At 41.4% G+C, this 12,075-nt stretch overlaps 1 protein-coding gene across 16 annotated transcripts in view; it reads left to right on the top strand.

Annotated features, from left to right (window-relative positions):
* Nucleotides 1–12,075, top strand: part of ARPP21 (cAMP regulated phosphoprotein 21) — a 154,669-nt gene that overhangs the window by 37,348 nt on the left and 105,246 nt on the right. For 8 of the 16 annotated variants that reach the window (XM_077754276.1, XM_077754275.1, XM_077754274.1 and 5 more), the window contains exons 1-5: nt 3,316–3,559; nt 5,059–5,235; nt 7,290–7,456; nt 8,480–8,521; nt 9,261–9,350. In XM_077754276.1, the coding sequence (XP_077610402.1) occupies nt 7,328–7,456; nt 8,480–8,521; nt 9,261–9,350 (261 nt within the window). In that variant the 5' untranslated portion in view covers nt 3,316–3,559; nt 5,059–5,235; nt 7,290–7,327. Of the gene's footprint in view, nt 1–3,315; nt 3,560–4,084; nt 4,110–4,383; nt 4,415–4,553; nt 4,636–4,780; nt 4,804–4,921; nt 4,985–5,058; nt 5,236–7,289; nt 7,457–8,479; nt 8,522–9,260; nt 9,351–12,075 lie in introns of those variants that run through there. The other 8 variants (XM_077754260.1, XM_077754264.1, XM_077754263.1 and 5 more) reach the window with 7 other exon arrangements.

Raw genomic sequence — 12,075 nt, 5'->3', positions numbered from 1 at the left:
TATACATAACATAATATTGATCATGTTAGCCTTTCCTAGATGTGCAATTCAGCAGTTAAATGCATTCACAATGTTGCGTAACCATCACCACATCTATACCCACCACTTTTTCGTCGTCCCCAACAAATGCTCTGTACCCATTAATTAACAACTCCTTTCCTCCTGACCTCCAGCCCCTGGAAACATCTACCCTCTGTTTCTATGGGTTTGCCCATTCTAGGTACTTCATATCAGCGGAATTATACAATATTTGATCTGTGTCTGGCTCCTAATGTTTCCATAGTTCATCCATGTTGTAGCACGTATCTGGATTCCATTCCTCTCTAAGGCTGTGTATGTAGGGGCCATCCATTTGTGGTTGGACACTTGGGTTGTTTTTACCTTTTGGCCATTATGAATAATTCTCTCATGAACCCTGGTGTACAGGTATCTGTTCGAGTCCCTGCTTTCAGTCCTTTTGGATATATATATATATATATACATATACATATGTATATATATTTATATAAAGGATTTTTCACAAAGAATCTACCTTTTTAAACATAGAACCACTACATATATATACTGGGAGTATATATATATATAGTGCTGGGTCATATGGTAGTTCTATGTTTAAAAAGGTAGATTCTTTTTTATTTTTTTTCCCTGGTTCTAAATTTTGGAGCAACACCAAGCAAGGCTAATTTCTCTTTCTCTGAATATTCTGTAAGCATTTGAAAATAGCTATGATGTCCTTTCTAAGTCTTCTCTTGTCTGAGCTAAAAATTCCAAGTGATGTAACCTGTTTTTTCAGAACCCAAATGTAAGATCTTCTACCAATCCCACCTACATTTCATGTTATTGCTTCCATCAAGTAGTTCACTCTATGGGGAGACCCAAATACTCACTCCGGGGTCCAGTGCCTCAGACTGCTTTCCCAAGTTTATGGTTAGTGCCTTTGAGATACAGTGAGGAAACATTTAAGAACTACAAAAGCAGATGTCATCTTTACTTTCCAGTTCATGAAGAATCACAAAGTGGATGGTGACGATAATATTACTCAATCCATCTTTGAAATTTCTCATGCAGATCCATTAGAAATTAGTTAACCTTTATTTTGCATTTTTAGGAAAAAAGTGAGTTTTTTGAGACTGTATTAGTTGACTTGAATATCATGTCATAATGGGGAACATTCTTGCACATAGTAGAGGTTCCATAAAGACTTGTTAGAAGAATGGAGAATTGAAACATTGGCTTTTCTCCATTGGATGTTTTTATTGAGATCAGATCTGTCTTGTTTTAAAGGCACGTGCGGGGGCACCTGGGTGGCTCAGTCAGTTCAGCGTTCAACTTCGGCTCAGGTCATGATCTTATGGTTTGTGGGTTCGATCCCCATGTCAGGCTCTGTGCTGACAGCTCAGAGCCTGGAGCCTGCTTCGGATTCTGTGTGTGTCTCTCTTTCTGCCCCTCCCCCACTCATGCTCTGTTTCTCTCTGTCTCAATAATAAATAAACATTAAAAAAAATTTTTTTTTTTAAATAAAGGCACTTGTGATTCTCATGGGGGCTCTTCTTATGTCCAAAGCTGTGATGCCAGTTATTTCTGTTACTGGAATTCTGCTCCATGTTGATCTACGTTGGGTTTGTGTTTTGTTAATTATCCTGGGCAAAGAAGAAAAAGTGATGTCTTACATAAACGCTCTGCATGTTTGTGAGCTGCCTGACTCTTAACACCCAAATGAGAGTATTCATGTAAAATTTGTCTACATCTAAAACCCAAGTATGTTCTTAAATATCCCCCTTGGTTCTTCCTCCCAAACAGTTGTCTGGCTATTTTGGCATTTGCATGAGTGGCTCAAGAATGTTACAGAATGCCTGGGCATTAGGTTGACCATAAAACTTAATTCAAGAGTGGAACTCCTGGTCGACTGTTTCTTGTATTGACAAAGAACATTTTCTTTGGGAAATTAAACTTATGTGAAAATTCATTATTGATGGTTTTGGTCACCTGGGGAACATTTAATCCTGCTGAAGATGTTAGTCTGTAAACTCTGTTTATGTCAAGGTTGATTTCTGAAAGGACCATATTCCAATTCCATTTTATTTTACTCTTTAAACTTAATTTTACATGCTCCAAATATTTTTAAGCATTAACGGAATAACCATTTTGAGAATAGGATGTACCGTTAGTTTATAAGGTGTCACAGCTTTTGAAAACCTTGCACAACCAATAGACAGATCACTAATATCACCATGATTTGCAAGTGACATATGTTTGCAGAACCTGTACCAGCTTAAAATAAAAAAGAAGGGAGGATGCATTGGGGGAGGGGGGGAAACATTTCAATTGTTCCAATATATCAATGTTGATTGTGTTATTTCATCATCTAGGACCACTATTGATTTGGGATAAGATTAGTCATCCTGTGTTAATTGTTAGTAAAAAGAGTATGAGGAAAGTGACTAATACGGTGACCTTCCCAACTTGCTAATAGAATTCAACTTTAATTTCCTATTTTAGCTATCCCCTGAGAATGAAATCACTCCTGGAATTTGAATCTAATCCTGAACTCTCCCCACGTGACGGCCCAGGGCTTATGCCTTGCTCGCCTCTCCCTGTCTTTCTCATCCGCACGATCCCACAGTTGCTACTATTTTCAACTCTAAAGTAAACTCGAGAAGAAAACCTAACTATCATGTGAAACAGTAATGATTTTACTCATTTTTCGCATCGTAAACAGCTCACGGCCCTGCTGATCAATTTCCTATAGCTTGTTTTACAAGCGATTGACTGCCTTTGCTAAGTACTATCCCCTAAATTATAGTTAAAAGATTATTTCCACTGAAAGAACTACAGTAATTTTTATTTTGTGCATTTGCGTAGAGCCTCCTTTTTCTTCATCCCCCCCAACCCACTATCACAATCGAAACTTGGCCAGAATATCCATTATTCAAATGTTGGATCAAAGATATTTGTTAAAAATAGTTTTGCTTTCTTGTGAAAATGGGGGGGAAATTTGAACAGATTATGATTAAATAGCAGTGGAAGAGTCGGGTAGTTTGGCGAACAGAAGAGCTGGAGTAGGGTTGATTTCCTGGCACGGCTTTCTTAGCAAAGAGAACAATTTTAATCAGTTACAAAAATATTTGTGATCCATATGTTCCTCTCTGCTCATTCCCATATGTCTGCATTCTCTTTTATCTCAGTAGATGATGACTTTATGATTCAGGCATGCAAGAATAATACCTCGCTGACTTTAGAGCTCAGTGCTATTTCAAAACGTGTCCTGGTAATTACGCACACACATGCAACCAGGCTGTTCACGCTTTGGGTTGGTTACGTGAATACCAGTTTGTTCTTCTTCTTTCTTCGTGGCAAGAATTATATCTTGCATCCACCTACTGGGGGCTGGAATAATGCATCTACGGCTTAGAGTTGAAAACTGCATTGCCATTCACCTGCTGGATTAAATGCCACTGTACAAATATGAGGATCAGAGAAAGAAGACCAAAAGATTGCGGTGATCGTTGATAACTTCATTTTCTTGGAGGAAAGGAAAACAGAATCCAAAAAGCATGTGGTAATTCCATCCATGACTGTGCCTATTCTGAGACATGTTAACTTAATGGGCTGGTTACTTAAATAGATCCTGATTGTAAGACGTGTTGACTTCTATTTAATATCAAGTGTTAGTCAAGTAGCCATGGTTGAAATTGAAAAATCAAAATGACTGTTGATTAGTGATCCATTTTTGTCCAAAATGCATGTTCATTTATCTCTCATAGTTCTATAGTGTCTAACAACAAAAGAAACATGGTAAAGCCAAATTAGCCATTTTCATAAAGCAGGAGTAAACCTAGAAATTATCGACCGTATTAGTGATCACATTTTCAACAGTTGTTTTTCCCTGGCACAGCAAATGGTGTTGTAATCCAATATGTTGTTAATATAGCCACAGTAAAATCCGGTGAGGAGCCGGCTGTGCTCATTTAAACTTGGGAGGGGGTGGAGGCAGCCAGGGGAAGGCAGAGAGTGTTTCTCAACCTCGGACGAAATAACTGAGATGCCTTCGGTGTTTGCAAAGATGGGTGTGTGGTAGAAGAGGTGTGCGTGCCGTTGGAGTTAAGCAGGTGTGCCCCAGAGCTGCCGCAGCAGGGAGAGATACCGCTTGGTTTTGGCAAATGTTATTAGGAATCCATCTCTGTGTTTGCATTCAAGCTGTCTTTGCCGCTGTTCTTGTAGGAGTTGTGAGAAGAGGAAAGTGCACATTAGAGCATGGATTGTTCTCAACAGGCTCAAAGTTTGCAAATCTGACAGTGTTTCTATGCTGTCAAACAGAAAGCCCAGCTGGTGGTGGTAATCCTAGTGGGGATGGAGGAGAATGGGGGACTGTGTTCATTGCCCAAAGAGGATAATTAGGAATTCCTCCCAAACTGTAAGTGGGGAGCAAAGAGCTCTCTCTGCCCTGCCATTATGAAAGTTTTCTTTTTTTCCTTTTTCCTTTTTTCTTTTTTCCTTCCTTCCTTCCTCCCTCCCTCCCTTCCTTCCTTCCTTTCTTCCCTTTCCTTTTACAGCTAAGTCGTGAAGTCAAAATCTCAAAATACGCTTCATTAGGACAACTTTTCTAAAGAAAGGAGTCACAGAAACGGCATGAAAGTATATTACATCCGTCCATCGTTAAAACAGAGCTTTGGTTCAAAAAGGAGGCAAGACTTTAGTTCATAGGGTGATCTCAATCCTCATTGAAGCAAACACATGAGCTTGTTTTTTTTTTAATTTTTTAATATAAAGTGCGAGATTTCACTAAAAAAGGTTAAAATTGAAGTGAGTAATCTTCGGTGCATAATGCAATTGTTAATTTTAGCTCCCTGCGTGGGCGCCGCTCTGACTTGAACAGTCGGCTGCAGCCTTCATTAGAGAAGAAGCAGGCTGCCCGAGACAGGTGGGGCTGGATCAAGCCGTGAACGTGATTTGCTGGAAGCTGGTCATTAGCGTTCGAAATCTGGTCTGATTTATTTGGTCCTTCGCCCTGCCATGACTATTGCAATTATCACTATTGACTTTTCGTCTTTTTTTCAGGTTGACGATGTGTCACACTGTGTAAGGGGCTCGCATGGAGATGGGCATTCTGAACTGTTAATGGGGACATGGGACTCCAGCTGTCTGTGATCACTTGTGTGGATTTTCCCGGGGTAGAGCAACTGAAGCTGCTAGTAAGTCACCAAGACCGACAGCAGGAACTCTGCTTTACGAAAGGTAAAGGCCTCGTTGTCGGGCTGTCGTCTCATCTGTGTTTTGTCATTGTATAAATGTGCCTGTTTGCCAAGAAGAGGTCAGTAAGTGTAGCCAAAATGGACGAGATCTGTGGCAGGGACTCAGTTGGCTTAGAAGGGTCTATAAAGTTAGAGCTGGAGTTGTTCCTTCCATTTTAAAATTGGTCACAATCTTGCTTTTCTTTTTCTTTTCTTTTTTTTTTCTTTTTTTTATTGAAAGGCTTCGAAGAAAGAGTTAGGGCAACAAAAAATCCCGTCTCCTTCCCTTTCCCAAAACGTTGAGAAACAAGATGTTTGCCCTCGAGAAACAACCTTTGTTAACTACACACCCAGGGTCACTGAAGTGTGAGGAACCATTTGAACACACTGGATGGACTATCGTAGAGCCTCCTCAAACTTAAAAGCATTGCTCACCAGTAACTCATAGACTCAAGCCACCAGACTTTGGAAAACTCTTCCTTTTGCATTCCCATAATCCTTTGCCCAGTAAGCCTGCATTGTTTTTAAAGAGATCACTAGATGCCATCTGTTCTGTCATGGTGGATCTTAGCAAATTTGCAACAAAAGTGGCTGTGGTTGAGATTTTTCTCATGCCTCCTCTGTGCAGTTGGCAATCAAGCTTCTGAGTTTAGTAAATGGTCATTAAACACTCCCAAAGAAACATAGCACTGAGGCGTCCAGTATTAATTACCATTGTAATGACAGGTGAGCGGACAGTCCTCGCTTCTGGGGAATTTTGTGGAAGAACAGACTTTCTAGGTCACAGTGTCTTTCTTTCTCTCTCGTTTTCTTTTTCCTTCCTTCACTCCTTCCCTATTTCTTTCCTCTCTCTCCTTTTTATTCTTTCTCACAACTTACAAAACAAAAAGAGAGAGAAAAACTGAGGAGGAAGTAAATGCTCAGTTATTCACGTACCTCGTTTGACAGCCCATCAGGAAGGGGAAGTGTCAGGGGTGGTGTGGAGGTCGAGGGGGACAAAAAATAGTAACAGGCTTTACCTTGGGGAAGCCATTTCCAGTGTCTGCAGAGTAGTCTACCATGAGCCCAGAGTAGCGGAGTTCAGTGGCTGTAGCTTCATTAGTGCTGCCTTCTAGATCCTTCCACAGGGTCTGTGCAGCCCCAAAAGCTGGCAGGAGCGTGGGAGAGCATTTGTAGCTGTCAGTTTGAAGCCTGAAAATGTTGGCCCTGGAAGTTTTATTGCCAAATTTAGATGCCATATATATATATATACATATACACATACATATATATACATGTATGTATATACATATATATACTCACATATATATGCTCATATATATATATACATNGCATTTGTAGCTGTCAGTTTGAAGCCTGAAAATGTTGGCCCTGGAAGTTTTATTGCCAAATTTAGATGCCATATATATATATACATATACACATACATATATATACATGTATATATATAACATATATATACATGTATATATATATATGAGCATATATATATATGAGTATATATATGTATATGAATTATGACCTCTTAGGTTGATTGTTGCCCCTTAAACAGTGTACTGTATTCCTTGTGCCTAGAAAAGTATGTCTGTGGTTAAAAACTCGCAAATAATTTTCGAATCATCTTGGAAATACTGCCAAACGCCTATAGCACCTCATGACTCAGCGATTGAGGGCATTTCTTCAAGAGTTGGATGAATACTCTGTTTTTCTTTTTCCTTCTACTTTGTAGTGGGGCATAGGGACTGGTAGATGTGTGGGAGTTCCATGTCTCCATTTAAGATTTGTCGACCCGGTTGGATGGCGAGGTGTATCTTTGCCAGCGTGTGTGCAAGGGTGTGGGGGGGTGTGTGTGGAGAGGGCACCCCGATCTGCCTCCTGCATTTGCCTTGGGTACTGGATTTGATCTTGCTTCGTTCTTCTCCTTCTGTATCAAATTGACAGAGCTGCCTGAGTTGCTCATTTGAATTCAAATACAAAAGGAGAAATGAAATACGGCAGGAATAATAGTCAATGCTTCACAGTGCGCTGACTTGGTGTTCTGACTTCTTAACCTTGTAGGGCATCAAACCTTGTTATTTTAATTTGCGTCTGGGAGGATGTCGGAGCCAGGAGACCTGAATCCGGCAATAGTGGAGGAAGGGGGGACCGAGCAGGAGACGACCACCCCAGAGAACGGCATTGTGAAATCTGAGAGCCTGGATGAAGAGGAGAAGCTAGAGTTGCAGGTGAGCCTGGAAACCTAGCCTCTCACAGCACTGGATACAGTGCCTTTCCTTCACTTTCCGAGTACTTGGAAGGTTTTTCTTTTTCTTTTCTTTCTTTTTTTCCCCCCATTGGAGAGTTTGACCACGAAATTAATAGGAAATCCATAAAGCTAATTCTCTCCTTTCCTAATTATTAATGACTTTTTCTTCCTGACCACAACGTGCTCCAAAATGCCCTTTGAAATGAAAAAAATGACCAGAGATCCTCTCTAATGACTGAATTTGCACACGGCATCTGCAGGGTGAGTTCCAGACGGTGTCATGGAGCTCGTGAAGGGTTTCTCCCTGAGGCAGCTGTAGGCTGGCTGAGAGTTAAAAATGGATTTGCTCTTCCTTGGGAAGCTGAAGACCTAGCTCATTATCATGAGACTAAGAAAAATCAAAGACGGGAGCTCTGTGGACCTTTGAGGGCAGGCTAAGGTTCAGTTCATATTAGCAAACAAACCTTAAGCCCTGTAATTCACAGCCAGAGAGAAAGGGCAAGGGGGACAGAGAGAAAGCCGTAGAAAAGGGCAGGCCGAGGTGGGGTGGTGCGGGGGGTCTTGGGGTTGTTGGGAGTGATTGACGGTACCGGAAAGGTGATATGATTAAATACACCATGATTTATGAGAGAAAGATGTGGTGGAGGGAAGGCAGACTGCACTTGCAAATAGCCTATATTGATTTTCTTTGAACCAAACTACAATGGTGTTAATTCTTTTTATATACCAATGTACAAAGGCAGATAACCACATAATAGCCAAAAGTCTTCAAGGTCAGCTTTTCCCCAGTCAGTAGCTGCTGTAAGGAGAAGGAGTTAGAAGTGAAAAAGGTCAAAAGTTTGGGAGAGACGGTGGGGAATCCTCAGTGGTTATAATACCTTAATGTTACTATTGATTTCTGGACTCTAGCGATCTCTCTCTCTCTCTCTCTCTCTCTCTCTCTCGTTGTTGGTTTACTGTTTGTTTGTTTGTTTGTTTGTTTTACTTTGTTTCTAACATACAGAGGCGGCTGGCAGCTCAGAACCAAGAAAGAAGAAAATCCAAGGTAGGATTCTGGAGAGTGAACATTGATCTGATATCATGGATGTCAGTTGCATAATGTACACCGGGGTTAAAAGATTTGCCAAGAATTCAAATGGTCACGCGTGGCTCTTGGCTCTCCTGGTCCTGTCCGCCTGTAAGGGGGTCCTGTTGACACTGCGTACATGGCAGTTAGAGCACTCAGGGTTCACGTAGCCGCAAGTGTACGTATCTGATCCTGTTTTCACGATTGCAGATTTGACAGTGCTTCACAAAATGAGTACCGGCTTGCTTTGTTTTCATTTTAAGTAAAATCTGGGGTCAGTGTTTTAGTCTCCCCAGTGGATTCTCCCTCGAAGTTAACAGGTGCCTGTGCTCTGATCCCGTTCCTCATCTTCCTAAGCATCTTTTCATTCAGAGCATCCCCCCCTCCCAACTCGGTTTTTGTAGAAATTAATTTCTGTCACCTCTTTCTCCTTATATGACCACAAAATGGCAGCAACTCATTCTTTACATGTTCCTGACGCCATGGGCACAGTTTGCTAAAAGCGTTCTTTCCTTGCATGCTATGCACTCACGTTCTCTTCCTGTTGCCTCGCCTCTGTCTTGAAGCCAATGCACACAGACGGCCCTGAGTGGCCAGCCGGAGGCTCGGTGGTAGAAGTCTGATGTGGGAATGGCCTGGGAAAGTGGAGATGACTTGAGAATGTTTTCTGTTTGTTGTCTTTATTTTCCTTGCCTTGCCTCTTCTCTCCCCTCCCCAGTCAGGAGCAGGAAAAGGGAAACTGACTCGGAGTCTTGCTGTCTGTGAAGAATCCTCAGCCAGACCAGGAGGAGAGAGCCTTCAGGATCAGGTACCCCCCCTAGTCATTTTCATTCACTGCATGAACGGGATCCGTCTCAGTATGCATGAGTGGAAAGCTGGCACTCTACCGTGTTCTGGGGGAGAAAAGAATAATCAAAGAAAGAGTGTGCTGGCTCCATCCCGCATTTATGAGCTATTCTAAACTAGCTTAACAGTGTGTCACAGAGTATTACATTTGTTTTTTTTCCAGACTCTCTGAAAACTGCAAATGGGAAAGAATTCAAAAGAATTTAGACAAAAACAAAACTTAAAAAAAGTAAGCACGGTAGTGCTGAGTTTCCTCAAAGGCTCTCTCTTGATAAGACTGAACCAAATATCGCCCTTAGTATCCACTCTCCTTCCTTATTGGAGGGTCTTACCTCTCACTTCCCAAAATGCACTTGCCTATAAGAAACCCAACTCTTGGCTCTTAGGAAACTTTAGAAATAGTGACTGAGGTGCATTGAGCTTTGGAGACTTATATTTTTGGACTTTGGTAGTGATTTCTGAATCGTGGAAAAACTGGCCAGAAATTAATCTGAGCTGATGGTGAATTTCATATTATTAGATTTATATGAATTTCATATTATTATATATCGCTGTGGGTCCTTCGGCTTATGTTTGCGCCTTACAGCGAGACGATTAGGGTCTGAAAATTCACATTCTGATGAAACCCTCCCAGTGACAGAATGGGAACTTCATATCAGATTTATTTTTGTTTGCCTTTCAGACATCGTATTAGCTTTTATAAAAAATAGTCTAGCGGCCAAAATTTTCCTTATTTTATCCGAGGCTGACAGAAGTCCAGACAAAAGGAAAATGATTTATCTGAGCCCAGGGGAGAGAAAATTGATTAAGATACCATTATTTTTGTTTGGTCTTGTTGGCTTTCCTCTTTTTCCTTTAATTGAAATACTCTAAATTCTCCTCATGGATACAGAGAGCGTTGAGAGCACTTTCTTTAAAAGGACCAAAAATAAATACCTTATAGATTTTGTCCTTAGAGTATTTTTTCCCCCTAGCTTCATTTTCTTAACACGCCACTCATGTCANATACTCTAAAGTCTCCTCATGGATACAGAGAGCGTTGAGAGCACTTTCTTTAAAAGGACCAAAAATAAATACCTTATAGATTTTGTCCTTAGAGTATTTTTCCCCCTAGCTTCATTTTCTTAACACGCCACTCATGTCGTAAGGCACCGACAGGCTATCATTCTCTAGTCATCGCTGTTTCACACACAAGCTTTATTTTACTTGGGCTCTGAGAAGCGTGTGGCTTTCTTCAGCATTTTCCATGTGCTTCTATTTTTAATGGAGATTGAAAAGGGGGGAATACGCGAATATCCCGGCTTGTCTTATTAAATGTTGATTGACGGCTTTGTAATGCACCGCACACAATACAGGTTAACTCCGCAGAATGACAGACTCTGGGGGAAGTCGTGCCTTGGTTGCCCTCCACTCCTAACACCAGACAGAGGAGGACAGCCTCTATAGACGTAATCTGCTTTTCAGCCCATTTGACAAGGTACCAGGAGGAAATTTTTTTTAAGACCTCGTCTGTACCCTAGTGCCCTCCTGGACCTAAGTCTAGTTTCTCCACACAATTGGGGCAGAGAACTCAGAGGCCAACGGTGCTTTGTTCTGCTGGTTTCCGAGCTCAGTGACCAAGACTAGCTTTGTAGGAGAGATTTAGAGCTTGCGCACCTCTCTTTGGGCTGGCTGAGGGGTGGCGGGAGCAGACGGCCGATACACAATACACCCAGACACGCATATTAGTGAGTGGGCACGTTCCTTCTTAGAGAATAAAGAAGCAGACCTTTGAGCTTGTATGCGATGCCTTCATTAGGTACCACCGGCACTAACAAAATGTGGGAACTGAATCCCAGAGAACCCTGGCAGAAGTATACAGTAAACGGATTGTATTGCTTCCCTAATATTTGTGTATTCACAGTACTTGGAAAACTGCCTTCACTTTCCTGTGTGGGAAAAACTCTCGCTACCTGTATTACTTGATCTCAGACCCATAGCTGATGGTCCCGTCTGTCCTTCAGTTAAAGGAGCTTTGCTTTCCTAATGTTCTACTATTTACCTATCAGTGTATTACTGTGACTTGAATCATTCTTTTACTGTTGTTGGATATAAACCTATCCTGTACCAATGTATTGATTAATACTTGTATTTTATTATTGAGCATATCAATAAAAATATTAAAAAATAACAGATTGTTTTTTACCAACTCTATAGCACTTCCGTGTGTCCTTTCAAACACCATCATGTATATTTATGCCTAGAAAGGTGAGGTCTTTTTCCGAGAATAGTAGTTGCCCACACATGATGTGAGTCTGTACAGTTTTCTTTTTTGGTGGATGATAACTTTTTAGCCTCTGCTCTAGTGGTTATGCTTCCGAGCCTCTCTGACTGTAGATGCAAACTGACAGAGGCTGGGTGGTGCGGTTGGTTTTGAAGAAGCAAAGAGACCGCTCCCATGGCCTGGGGCCCTCAGTTTCCCCTCCTGATCCACACTTGCATTGATCCTTCTCCACCCCCACCCCCACCCCCAGCTGTATTCTCCTGAAGCAAAGACATTCTGGCTGTTTCCTTAGCCAGTAGAAGCAAATCAAAACCTTAAACTCCACCTGAACCTTTGCAGACTAAGACATTTCTGTCCCAAATCACATGACAAAAGAACCTATAATCAAGTTACACTCAGTTTTACTTATTTTGTGTAAGTCCAC

This window comes from Crocuta crocuta, unplaced genomic scaffold (genome assembly GCF_008692635.1).
Source record: "Crocuta crocuta isolate KB4526 unplaced genomic scaffold, BGI_CrCroc_1.0 scaffold70, whole genome shotgun sequence".
In the NCBI taxonomy this organism is placed as follows: domain Eukaryota; kingdom Metazoa; phylum Chordata; class Mammalia; order Carnivora; family Hyaenidae; genus Crocuta; species Crocuta crocuta.
This window is presented reverse-complemented; position numbering and strand designations above follow the sequence as displayed.